This window comes from Paramisgurnus dabryanus, chromosome 14 (assembly GCF_030506205.2).
Source record: "Paramisgurnus dabryanus chromosome 14, PD_genome_1.1, whole genome shotgun sequence".
In the NCBI taxonomy this organism is placed as follows: Eukaryota; Metazoa; Chordata; class Actinopteri; order Cypriniformes; family Cobitidae; genus Paramisgurnus; species Paramisgurnus dabryanus.
The window spans coordinates 12,865,223-12,880,090 of record NC_133350.1 but is presented as its reverse complement, the minus strand read 5'-3'; the positions used below and the strand labels follow the sequence as shown (position 1 = coordinate 12,880,090).

At 38.1% G+C, this 14,868-nt stretch overlaps 1 protein-coding gene across 9 annotated transcripts in view; it reads left to right on the top strand.

The window, feature by feature from the left end:
• The window catches only part of camta1b (calmodulin binding transcription activator 1b), a 374,086-nt gene that overhangs the window by 185,435 nt on the left and 173,783 nt on the right, over positions 1-14,868 (top strand). For all 9 annotated transcript variants that reach the window (XM_073811853.1, XM_073811852.1, XM_065259154.1 and 6 more), the window contains one exon: positions 12,764-12,831. In XM_073811853.1, the coding sequence (XP_073667954.1) occupies positions 12,764-12,831 (68 nt within the window). The remainder of the gene's footprint in view (positions 1-12,763; positions 12,832-14,868) is intronic.

The following is a 14,868-nucleotide window of genomic DNA, read 5'->3' as shown; positions in this document are numbered from 1 at the left end:
TACTCATAAAATGGCCCTGATATGTCACTAGACATTAAGAAAATATTTTATTTTCAAATATTTATATCACTGACAACAGTGGTCTGGCCAGGATATTTTCATTTAAAAAGTGGAGTTGCAGCCCTCAACTGATGTTTATGTTGTCATTTTGTGTATTGGCCACCAGTTGTGTGATTGCAGTACCGGTTTTAGCCACAAGTTTTGTGATTGCAATACCAGTTTTGGCCACAATCCTACATACTGTTCCTTTAAGCCCTCAATGAACTAACATTTTCAAAAAACAATAGTTGTAAGGGACATAATTGACTGTGACACTCAAGATGGCTACCAGGTAAGCAGTTCTTCTCTCCAGATAAAAGTTGAAATTTTGTTTGTCATAGTACCTAGACAACTTTTTAGTTCCCATTACCAAAACATGAGTTGTAAATGCATATATTTAATGTAATATCATGTTGCGGTAATGATAATTTTTGATAATGATAATTTTAAAAAATGTAAATAATTCTATGGGAAATATTTTTTAAATCCTCTAAAAAAATTTTTTTATAGTAAGTTCAGACCTTAATCTTATATGTGCAAAAATATTGACTTCAAGGGCTTTTTTTAAATTCTGATGCTGGACACCTTCTAAATCTGGATTTCGTGAGAATCACACTGATGTATTTTAAGATATGTCAGGACAAGTTGTTTTCAGTATGGACGGCTAAGGGGTAGTTCCCCGACAGGGTTTAGGTTAATCCAGGACTAGGCCTTATTAATATAAGGTCATTTAAAGAGTAACTAAACCCTAAACCAACTTTTTTTAGTTAATGATCTGTAAGAATGATGCTTTATTAGTGCTGTTCATTGATTTTAGTAATTTTTTTGACATTTGGATATAAAGTGTTTCAATACTACAATATATGGTGTAAAAACGTCTGATTGCTGCCCTCTTCAGGTTGAACGGTGGCTACTGCAGTTGAATTTTCCCATTGGATGTTGGGTCCAAAAAATGACTCGTGACGTAAGCAGGTTCAAGCTCACCACGCCCTTGTTACGATCTCACCACACACTTGATACGAGCTTAGTTCGTCCCCTCTATCTTCGTTGGGATCTGCCCACTTTTCTTGCATTTTTCAAATATTGCCAGTGGGTGGAGTCAGGCTCTGACCAGGGGTTTAGTTACCCTTTAAGAAGTTTTAACAAACATACCTCACAAAAAACACTACAGGTGTGCATCTTAAGACAAAATAATGTCAACGAAATATGTTCAATTCAAACAGGACAAGGTGTTTTTAAATTAAAGCAGCACAAACATTCATTTTAGTCTGGGACTAGGATAAGCCCTGTCTGGGAAACCGCCCCTATACTTATTAACTGAAACTGATTAAACTAAATTAAACTTAAAAAGCAAAATTTGTTAAACATGTGAGTTATTGCTAAATTAAACTAATTATTAAAATCTAAACTAAAATCGACAACAATTCAAAATATTAAATAAAATAAAAAAACTAAAATAAATCTAAAGTAACTTTGGTGTGAACTTTATAAACTCTATACACTTTTAAGTGACTTTTAAACTTTATACATGACTTTAAATTGACTTTATACATCCTCAAAAAATCACATTGGCACCAGTTGATTAAAAATAATTGTGTAAATAATTCAGAAAAGGTAAGGAAATTGAGAGAAAAGGTCAGAGAAACCCTCATTTGTTTGCAAAGCCACCTAATTTGATGTTTTATATTCTAATGCAGTGATTTTCATATTTAAAGTTGCTTTAGCATCACCCAGATATTTTTACAGAGTAAAATGTCCTTTATCCTCTCTTTTTCTCTTTGCGGGGCCCTCACACCCTCACGCCTTTACTAGCACTTCATAAATTTGACCACTTTTGTCCAACAAAATTTTGACAGAGGCTCCTAAAGCACCACTTTGTGACCTGGATCCTTACTAATGATCTTCTTCCCGTTTGGCAAATGTTCAGTCAGACTTCTTTAAAGTATGCCATAGTACATTTCTCCAGTCCTTCGCCAACCTGAGAGAACATCAATCTCATACAGTAGCACCACCATGTCCTCTCCACCTCTGCTGGAGTCTTTCACCTTGAGCCAACCGCACACATCCACTAATCAAACTGGACTCTGGAGTGACATCTACACACAGCGGCTTTAGTGCATGGGAGACATTGGCAAATGACAGTTAAAGAGAGCATTTATCTTTGGACTGCAATACACCACAGGGACTTTCGGGCTTCGCGTCGGTCTCGGCTCGTGTGTGCCGACTCTATGAAGACCGGTGTGGCGGATGTGAGCGCTATGATTAATGGCTCAATTTCCTCTCCCACTTTTTAAAGTGGATTGTCAATTTGCTTTCTGTGATTTGATGACGTCTCATCTACTGAGTGGGTGGGGAGACAATGTAAAAGATTGTGGATGAACAGTTTGATTATTGAGATGACAGTGGAGCTTAGGGAGGGACTTCATTTTGATTTGACTTCTTTTTTTTTGCTGCTGACCTTGGTGGGGAGGAGAGAGACACTTCAATTTCACAACCATAAATTTGTGATCTGTTCACGTCGGAGAACGTCGTAGTGATCTGTTGTATCAGCAGAACTCAAGTACGTAGTCACATTCGGGTAGCAGACGCTGCCTCTTGTTTATGCGTCATCTATCCAAACTAGATTTTTAGATTTTAATCGCCCTTTAATTAAACAAAACAAAAATATTGATTCAGGAAATCCCTAAATTTATTCAAAATGTGCATGCTTTAATTTAGAGGATGAGAATATTATCTATACTTCACATATAATCTTAAAGATGTTGCCATCTTTCGAATTGCTCCACTTAAAACAAAAATAAATGGCAGAAAAAAGTGCCGGTTAAATTAAAGTCTGATGTGTAAGTAATTCATTCATGTTATGAATTTTGAAAATGTGCATTTCTCAAACAAATTGTACAACTTTTATGCAGTAATGTGCATTGTAGTGCACCATTGTATGCACATATTTATAATTACTAAATTCATAAATATGTGCATACAATGCGCATCACGCATACAATTTCTACACTGTAAAAATTATTAAACAATTATGTGGGCCTATTGTTAATGTGTATTTCTGTGATATAGCTAGATAGGAGGGTTTCAGTTACCAAAATTATTTATAAATTCCATGTCTGCAAATGTACATTTTGATGAAATTAATTAATAGTGGAGAACCAGGGCAAAAGTAACGCAGGACGAAAGTAACAAATCGATATTCTCCGAGCCCTGATAACATTTGCATCCCAAACTATGACACATCTTAGGCGCACAACACCTGACAGAGCTGACAAATATCACGTTATTTACTCACCGTTTTCCGCGTGTAGATCCAGAAAGGTGTTTTCAACCATGATAAGTAACTTCCTAAAGCGGTCATTTTTTATAATGCGTTGTGTTCCTGGTTAATCTACAGGTTATTTAGTGCTCTAACACATCCTGAAGTTTGACTTCTCAGAGTTTTTCAAAATAAAAGTAAATCGTGTTTAAATGTGAGGAGATCCTGTTGGGTCGAAAATAACACTTGTTACTTTTGTCCTGCTGCTAATGCTGTTGTATATGTTGAAAATTGATATTATTCTAATTTGGTTTAATTTCATTTTCATAGTGTTCAAACTGTTGAAAATGTTTTATTCTCAACAATTTAAGTTTGTACTGTTTGTTGCTTTTGAAACATTTGATAAAACTGAAATTTAAAATGAATACGTAATTTCATTATTTTTTACAAAGATAAAATACAAAATTTGTTTGTAGTTACATATTAACAAGGTCATAGTCATGTATATTTCATAAAAACAAGTGTAACACAAAAACACAAAAAAGTGAAATTATACTGAAGTCGTTTTACATTTTTACAAAATTCCACATGGTATCGACCACAGTATTACTGGCAGCTGGATGCCAGTAACTTACTGTAAATTTAAATTTATGTTATTTCTTCAAAGTAAAATGAACATTAAACATTAAAAAGTCTTTGTCTTACAGAATACACATTTTAAATACAGTAACAGCCTCATGCAAAGCATTCTGGGAACCAAAAATCCTCATCAACCTTTTCCATTTTTTTTCTTCAGATTTTGTTTCCTAGAATGCTTTGCTTGAGGCTGTTATTGTAGTTTTATTCTGTAAAGATAAAGACTTACTAATATTTAATTTTCATTTAACTTTGAACAAACTGTTGCCAGTAAATAACATAAATTTAAATCTACAGTAAGTTACTGGAATCCAGCTGCCAGTAATACTGTAATTTCTACGGAATCTTTTTACAGGGCAGTTGTGAGTTACTGACCGCAACAAAAATATATTAAAATTATTTTTTTTCTGAAAAATGATACCTTCGCCCCTGCTCTCCCCTATAAAAAATATATATAAATAAGAATCGAATCAAATCTCCAAATTGGTCGCCAATACCAAGCCCTTATCTGAACTCTGAAATCTGATTCAATCCCTTATTTCTTCATACTCCTTGCAAAAATTAACCATGATTTAACTACAAATAAAGCATGGTTACTACACTGCAAAAAATGATTTTCAAGAAAAAATGTTATTAGTATTTCTGTCTTGTTTTCAGTAAAAATATATAAAAAAAAAAAAAATTAAGATATAAAATTTAACTGATTTTGTGTATAAAAAAATCTGCCAGTGGGGTTAGCAAAATAACCTTAAACATTTTTTTAAAAACTAATTTCAAGAAAAATTCAAGAAAATTTTGCTTACCCCATTGGCAGATTTTTTTGCTTGTTTTATGCACAAACTCCCTTAAATTTGATGATTTTTGTCTAAAAACTAGACTATACCCACTTCTACTGGGGGCATACATTAGGAGTATACCCACTTCTTCAGACACCACTACACCAGGGACGTGCACAGGATTTTTTAGGGGCAGTTGCTCTGACCTATATAAAGGGCACCCCCCCCCCCCCCTAAATTGTTTTTTTTTAAACTCACGGCCTATATGAAGGACTGAGAATAACAGTGTCTTTATTAAAATCAGCAAACATTGCCTAATGCCTACCAAAAAAATTGAAGCCTAGGTTGCTTGTCTGTAAGCTATGATAGCTAGCTGATGTCTGTCTGATTATTTAGGCTTTAACGTGGCAAACTCAGCCTAGATTCATGAAGATTTTAACAGAGGTGGAAAGAGTAGCCAAAAACTTTACTCAAGTAAAAGTACAAGTAACTTAATAAATAATTACTCAAGTAGAAGCAAAAAGTATGCAATAAAAATAATACTCAAGCAGCGAGTTACTAGTTACTCATGAAAAAATAAATCTAGATATACACGCGCAAACACACACACACACGCGCACACGCACGCACGCACGCACACACACAAACACAATACAGTGCCCTCCATAAGTATCAGAATAGTAAAGACAAGATTTTTCTGTTTGCTGTGGAGACCAGAAATTGCTAAGATAAATATCAGCATGTCAGAAGTTTAGAATGTCACATTTTATTAACCTTTGTTTATGTTTCAACACATACATGCTTTAACAACAAAGAACAACAGCATCAAATTCTGACTTATGTGTGTTGTACACAAATGCACATAAGTGAATCAAACTGATCCTACACATTTTATGCTTTTCATGTGTAAACAATCAGGACACAGCTAAGTGACCATTAAAAAATAATAATGTGACAGATTCTGTACTTTTGTCTCATGTTCATCTTTTAATGTTTAGAGATTTCTTGACTCCACAACAAACAGAAGAAAACTTATGAAGGGTACTTCTACAGTATGTGTAAAACTGCAACGTACACAAACAGTACAGAAAAAAGAATACAAACACAGAATAGACAAGCATTTCAAATTAACAAATTAACTCTAGTCTCAATGATGATGTAGCTTATAGCTGAAATATCAGACAAGTAAACGGACAACAGTTTTGCATATGTATAAAGTTAGAAATCTCCTCAGATGGTCTTTGGACGACATTGACAGTTTACACTTACCATAAAAATGATTTTAGACAAAACTCATGTTTTCTTACGTTGTCATGTCACGTGTGTTTTGTGAGAATCACTTACATCATACAGCACCATATACAGCGAATCAGACGTCAATCATCGATGGATTTTCTTCAATCTGTGCTACAATGCTTCTGGAGGTCTCACGCGTTTAACTGTGTCTGACGATGGACGAACAGGTCGCGTACATGTAATGGCGGTATGTGTGAAGTTTTGCTTTTAGTTAAAAGATTGGTAAATTCATTTCCACGTCACCCAAAACTGGTTATATTCTGCGTGTTTCTACATAGGTTACGAGTAAAACAGCTTCGGACGATTCAGTTTTTGCAGCGATCTGAACAATTCATTCAAATGATTCGCGAACCAATTTAAAACTTTTGGCCCATTCGCTTTGTAAAGAATCGACTCAAAAGACTCATTTATATTCAACACTTTGTAAGGAATCGACTCAAACGAGTCATTAATTCGCGAATCCGCCAGAAACACAAGATAGCAATTAAAAAATAAAATACAAATTTCGCAATTAATTAAAATACAGTAACGAAGGAACGCTGCATAGTATAAACGAAGTAAAAGTACAATTTATTTTTTTCCACCTGGGAAGGGCAACTTGAGTCGAGAAGGGCATATGGGCAGTTGCCCGGGCAACCTGAGCAACCCCCCTGTGCACGTCCCTGCACTACACCACTGACAGTAACCATAGTTGAACCATGGTTTTGCAAATGTTAATTAATATATCAAACACCTATGGTTACGTTACTTTTGCTGTAATAAAACCATGGATAAGTTTTGTTAGGGAAACTTGCTACATCAAATTTGACACAATAAATGCTCAACATACAAGCTAACCGCTACTTTGCATCCCCTTACTTTGGTTAGCCTTTTAAATAAATAAAAAAACAACCAAACACATTATAATTATTACACATAAAATGTATTTCCTTCACCTACTTTTTCACACCTTAAAGTTTTCTGGCTGGTGGATTTAGGCTGGCCTTAAAGAACCCTGGGGATACACAGATTGAAAGTGATGGTGTGTACAGAGCGAAGGGATGGACCTGACCGTACTGCTTTATAACGTCTTGTACTTGATAACGTCTGAGTGTTGGTTTAAGCACTTTTAGCGTAGTTCAGCGGGGTACACTAGGACTAATATTCATTTCTGAAACTGCAAGCCGTAGGTGTAGCGCAGGATTTAAGGGCACCTGTGGGGACCATGGCAGTAAGCGAGTGTGATGGAGGTCTTGGCTAATGAAATAAGACGCGTATTCAAAAAGGATTTGTCGTGCGAAAATTTCTTCACCCTGCAGAGAAATGTGTAGGAGAATATATTCCTCTGAATATGGACTCGTTGGGTTTACTTCATGGTTCCCGCGGGAGTCGTTCGGGTTTAAAGCGCTCAGGGTTGATCATATGAGATTTGGTTTTAGGATGACCCCCAGCAGAACTCCAAAGCCTTCATCTCAGCCCAAATTAGAAACCTTAATGTGAATTCGAATCTGAATCAGCCTGATCTCACGAGAATTTGTACGGATTTTACGAGTTAGTTTTATAGTAAATCGTACAAAAATGTACGATTATCACAAAAACAATAATGAAACTCCACCCCTAAACCCAACGTCATGGGCAAAAGGAAATTGTACAAAAATTTACGAATGTGGTTGTACGAATTCATACAAATTAGCCACTTCGTAAAATACGTACAAATTGCCATGAGATAGCGTTGGTTTCATTGGATATATATATATAATACAGAATACAGAGAAAAAATATCATATAAAATATGAATTAAATTGAATAGAATTAAAATTCACTTGCTATTGATGAAGTTTTATTTCTATCACATCAATATGACATTTTACTTACATCAAAAGATGTTGATTGCTATTTCGGCCATGACTAATTGTGACAATGCTAACCATGGTCAATCTGTGTTAAACAACAAAAGCTCAACCGGGCCGTGGCTCCTCGATCATTTAAACAAAGTGCTTCATCAAAAAGCCGCTGACACTCTGAATTAATAGCTAGAGTAATTGAACTTGATAGTCGTTCCGCCTTTCTCACAAGCTCGACAGCGGCGCGAAATCGGCACGTTCTCCACCGCTGTTTTGCAGCTTGAACGGTCGCTTAAATAAACCTGTCAGGGAGTCATATTGTTCACGACTTCACTTTCATATCGGAAACAACAGAGGGAGACGGATGGCAGGCTTGGCCTTTTGAAACAGGTAGCAGGATTTGCTCATGTCTTCCTTTGGTGTCGAATTGTTAGAAGTGTTTCAAAGATCATTTTCACAGGAGGCCGATTTGCATTTCATAAAGTTTAGCAACAAGCGTTCAAGACGTAAGCCTGAGAGAGATTGGGAGAGCGAAAGAAAGAGAGGTATTGTCTGGAAGACGAATCAAGATGACGCTTCAGTTTGTCTAAAACTCTCTCTCTCTTGAATGCCTCTCTTGACTCCCGTTTACCCCCTGCTATAGTTTAAAGAGCGCTTTGAGGAGTTTCACATTTGTCGGTTCTTCAAACTTGGAGGCTCTCATTGGCAGTCAGAGCGAGGTGTCGGCGCCGCCCTTCAGTTTAACGGTGGGTGAGGGAAGGAGCCGCCTGGAGCAGGTTTGCTCGTAGCCGAATGCCTGGCCCTGAGGGTGCATGGGAAACCGGAAGGGAGGGGAAGGGATGTTCTCTGGTGGAATACTGAAGCCCTCAGGCCTTCATCTTCACTTTTAAATGCAAAATGACTTTGTCATATAATCTCTATGGTGGCTCGAGCTCCGAGTGAAGAGCAGCAGAACAGAGGAATTATAAGGCGGCGAGAGTAATAGGAAGCACGGGGATGCTGGGAAAGTGAAGCTAGCACAAATAAGAGAGCTTATCTTAAAAAAAACTACTGGGGAAAGAACTGTAAAGACTATCAAGCCACTGAGAATTCACTCCTGAATAAACAGAATTTGACACAAACCCAGGCGGTTCCCCAAATGCTCTGTATCTGTCTAAATGCTTGTTTCCCAATTAGAGCGGGTCATTGTTTTTTGTTCACTCTATCGGTGGCAGTGCCAGGACACTCCAGGGTCTGAGCTTAACAAAGAATCAGACAGTGATAATGAAAACCTGGGCTGGTAGTAAACGGGATAACAAAGAAGTGTGTTTTGCAGCCATGGAGGACGATGGGGAAACATTTATGAAAAATTGAGAAAGTGGCAGTACGGCTGCAAGATATACTGTATTATAATTCTAGAAAACTCCAGCATATCAGTAATATGCATAATTGAAATAGCACACATTGGTATATCACAATATGCATAATTGGAATGGCATGCGTCGGTATATCGCGGTATGCATAATTGTAATGACTCATGGCAGTATATCACGGTATGCATTAATATAATGGGCCGTGTCGGTTTATCACAATATGCACAATTGACTCGCCACACATCGATATATTGCAGCATGCATAATTGGGAAAAAATGACATGCGTCGGTATATCGCGGTATGCATAGCTGCAATGGCTGACGTCAGTATATCGCGGTATGCGTTAATAGAATGACACATGTCAGTATATCACAATATGCACAATTGAATTGGGCCACATTAGTATATCGCTGCATGCATAATTGAAATGGCACGCATCGGTATACCGCGGTATGAACAGTTACAATGACCCATGGCCGTATATCGCGGGATGCGTAATAGAGTGACACGCGGTGATATATCGCGATATACATAATTGAAATTTGATACATTTGTGTATCACAGTATGCACAATTGGATTGGCACACATTGGTATATCGTGATATGCCTAATTGAGATGACCCCATGTCGGTATATCGCGGTATGCATAGTAGGGATGGGGCTAATAATATTGTTGCATTATGCATAACCGGGAAATGAGGGCATTGATATATCGCGATATGCATATTTGATATATCTCGGTGTGTGACTTGAAATGCCGCTCCGGTATATCGCGGTATGCATGGCTGGAATGGTGCGCATTTAGTATATTGCAGTATGCATAATTGAAATGGCACACATCTTTATTGAAATGGTAAACATCGCTTTATCACAATATGCATAATCGAAATGGCACACATCGGTATATCTCAATATTCTTAATTGAAATGGTTTGCCATAAATAAATTATTTTAAAAATATATGTATAATCAAACTTTTTAGACTGATGCAACATTTTTTTAATATATTTTATTATAAATTAAGAAAGATTTTACGAACTGTAAGCATTAATATATATTGTACCTCAACTTTTTTCTTTGGTATTGTTCAATATCATTTGTCTTTGGTGTCAGACATATCCAAACCTCAGAAGTCGTTTTTGATGCTGTTTAAAGTTGTATATTTGCACAGGCTACATTACTGCAGCTGGGTTTCCATTCAAACGTGAAGTTCGCAAAAACAGAAAAGTAATGCAGTTTAGATGATTTAGTCTTTTGCAGTTGCTTTGTAAAATGACCAATCCATCAGCGAAGCAGCGGATTAGTCACAAATGCATAGTGTTCGCTACGTCAGAATTTTATCGGCAAATGCTTTTCCATTTCCCGATATTTGCATTATTACTTTTTCGCATAAGTCAAAAACCACCTCAAGCGAGCATAAAAACTTTTTGCCAATAAAGGGATTTTTATTTGAAATTTGGCATTTCCATCATTGGTTTCTAATGCGATACTTCAAAATGTGCATAAAAACAGGGATGGAAACACAGCTATAGTCTATACATACACATAGAGCCTTTTGTTTCTGGCACTTTAAGGCACGACTCATTTCTCTTCTGTTATGCCCATCTCTTCCCTCTTTGCTTTCAGTAATGAGGGCAGCAGGGTTAAATTGGCACTGCACAAGTTGGCGTCTCTAAATCGAAACTAACAGAGAACATTGCCAGTTGTGTTCCCATGCACTTCCCTGGGCCTTCTGCCTGTTCTCACAGCCGAGCCAAGAGAGCATATGGCTGCGCACAGATACACGGGCAATGTTTCGCGTGACTGTCAGCCGTACGCTCTGTTGTGAAGATACGCCTGATGTGTCTGTCTTATAGGCTCGTTTTCCAAATCCCCTTGCTCTTTACTCTGTATACTGTAAGTCCTTATAAGGCTCCAGTGATATTGAGTTGTTATCAGATATGTGATGTTTAGGTTGCGAATTCTACCCACGCACTGCTCAAACCAGACCACTGGTGCATAAAATGAGATCGGTATTTCGACTGATCCCAGAATTGGGGCTCAAGTAATTCTCCCGCACGTGAACGTTGTCTTAAGCGCCCTGACACAACGATGTGATGCGATATCTGCTGCTTGTTTGAAGAAGAGATGATGCTGATGCTGCGTGCTGATTGGCTGCAGGGGCGAGATGCGATTTCCCCCCTCAGGGCTGTGTAATCTGGCTTCTGACAGTTGCTCGATGGGCAGTCTGAAGACTTTAGGGATACCACAGAGCGATGGTTGAACGATGGTCATCGTCAGGTCATCTAGAAACATTTACAGCATGTGTATCTGGGATTGAGGATGGACGGATTTCTCAAAGCTCAGCCCGACAGATTTTGTGGGAATAAAAAAAATCTCACTAACTTTGTATGCATTTTGTGGTTTTACTCAATCGAGTTCTCACAGTTTTATAAGGACTGGTGAGGAAAGATGGTCAATTTTACAACACTGAAAAGAAGTAAAACTCAGTAGTAGACTGGGAAATATGTGGTTGTTGTTCAGTTTAATAGATCTGATAACTTCAAGGGCAAGATGTTACTTGTTTTTCATATTGCTAATAAGATCCTCCACAGGTCTCACCTGTAGGCAATAATAATCTTTATAATATATACACTCACCTAAATAATTACTAGGAACACCTGTTCAGTTTCTCATTAATACAATTATTTAATCAACCAATCACAAGGCAGTTGCTTCAATGCATTTAGGGGTGTGGTCTTGGTCAAGACAATCTCCTGAACTCCAAACCGAATGACAGAATTGGAAAGAAAGGTGATTTAAGCAATTTTGGGTACCACTCATCTCCACTACAAAAAGGAAAAAGAGGCTACAATTTGCTCGAGCTCACCAAAATTGGACAGTTGAAGACTGGAAAATTTTGCCTGGTCTGATGAGTCTCGATTTCTGTTGAGACATTCAGATGGTAGAGTCAGAATTTGTCGTAAACAGAATGAGAACATGGATCCATCATGCCTTGTGACCACTGTGCAGGCTGGTGGTGGTGGTGTAATGGTGTGGGGGATGTTTTCTTGGCACACTTTAGCCCCCTTAGTTCCAGTTGGGCATCATTTAAATGCCACGGCCTACCTGAGCATTGTTTCTGACCACGTCCATTCGTTTATGACCACCATGTACTCATCCTCTGATGGCTACTTCCAGCAGGATAATGCACCATGTCACAAAGCTCGAATCATTTCAAATTGGTTTCTTGAACATGACAATGAGTTCACTGTACTAAAATGGCCCTCACAGTCACCAGATCTCAACCCAATAGAGCATCTTTGGGATTTGGTGGAACGGGAGCTTTGTGCCCTGGACGTGCATCCCACAAATCTCCATCAACTGCAAGATGCTATCCTATCAATATGGGCCAACATTTCTAAAAAATGCTTTCAGCACCTTGTTGAATCAATGCCACGTAGAATTAAGGCAGTTCTGGTGGCGAACGGGGGTCAAACACAGTATTAGTATGGTGTTCCTAATAATACTTTAGGTGAGTGTATATTTTTTGTTTAGCTTGATGTAAAATCCTATTAATGTTTCTCTTTGCTTCCATTGCAGGAGATCGCGGCCTACTTGATAACATTCGAGAAACATGAAGAGTGGCTGACAACGTCCCCCAAAACCAGGTGAGACACGAAGCGAATGTTTGCTGTGTCTTAAGTATGTATCAGAAGAACCTTAGCCGCCGGTTCCAGCATTTTCGGTTGTATGTGCAGACAGATAATGGAATATTAATGACTATAATGCAAGATGTGGCCAGGTCTATTAGCTTAATGCTGTCTTTGCTCACCAATGCCATTAATGTGGGTGGTAATGTGGTGAGATGGTAGAATATCACCCTACGGTGATAAGGGCTTAGCACGAAATTTACAGTTTTACTTGATTTACGGAGGAGCTATAATGAAAAAGCTTTTTCGTTTTAATGCCAGTTTCTATATCTATCCTGAGAGATATCGGCTATTAAGATAATACGCGGTTTTATATGCAGCACATGGAAAGATCGTTGCGGCCAAATGACAAACCACAGCTCCAAATTTCTGTTCTGAACTTGACGTTTCTAAGCGTGTTTAGTGTAAATATTCAATGTATTTCTATGCAATTAAATGGAAAGATGTGAGTCAAGTGGAATGCGACTATACCAGCGCTATCAATGAAAGCAATTTTGCATGCTTATCTGCTGTAGTCCAGGAAGATAAGGTTGAATTTATTTATAAACAGAAAACAGAAAGGGCAAGGGTTTGTACAGAAGGCGAATCAAGGCAATGAAAAAAATATGGGCAGACAAATCACCTCAGGGTTTTGAGTGTACGAGCTGTTTACATGAGCCATTGAACAGAGGTTACCTGGCTTGCATCTGGACCTGTCACTCACTGAACGTGTATGCACACAAACAAACGCAAATTTGTAAGTACAGCGAATGTAAGAGGCAAATAAAAAAGCTGTTTTACTGGGATTTCAGAGCCCAAGTGAGAAATTGAATGAGTTTGACCTCTTAAAGCTTAGAGGCTACAGAGTTTATTTCCTTGAGCTGTGTGTGTTGTGTTAGCAAACGTTGGTATACAGCAAAACTAAAGCATCCTGAGAAATTAAGTTATTAGTACTACGCAAACACATACACACAACTGGTACACAAACACATACACACAACTGAGCCAACTACACAAACACATACACACTACTTTTGCACACACGCATGCACACTACTGAGCCAGGTACACAAACACATACACACTACTGGTACACAAACACATGCACACTACTGGTACACAAACACATGCACACTACTAAGCAAACTACACATACACATTACTAGTACACAAACACATACACACAACTGGTACACAAACACATGCACACTACTGGGTCAACTACACAAACACATGACATACTATTGACAAAAACTACACAAACACATGCACACTACTGCCCCAACTACACAAAAACATACACACTACTGGAACACAATCACATGCACACTACTGAGCCAGGTACACAAACACATACACACTACTGGTACACAAACGCATGCACACTACTGAGCAAACTACACATTCACATTAGTACACAAACACATACGTACTACTGGTACACAAATGCATGCACACTACTGAGCCAACTGCACATACACAATACTAGTACACAAACACATACACACTACTGGTACACAAATGCATGCACACTACTGAGCCAACTACACACACACACACGCACACTACTGGTACACAAACACATGCACACTGCTGAGCCAGATACCAGTACACAAACAACGCAGCGCATGCACACCTTCCCTATCTAACACGCACATACACACTACCGACCCAACTACACAAACACACAAATTCCCCATCTACACAGACACACACACACACTACTGACCCAACTACACACACACTTTCCTTATCTACACACACATACACACTACTGGTACACAAACACACAAATTTCCAATCTACACAGACACATACACACTACTGACCCAACCACACACATTCCCCATCTACACACTACACACTACTGGTACACAAACACAATAATTCCCTATGTACACACACATACACACTACTGACCCAACAACACAAACACACAAATTCCCCATCTACAAAGGCACACACACTACTGACCCAACTACACACACACCTTCCCTATCTACACACACATACACA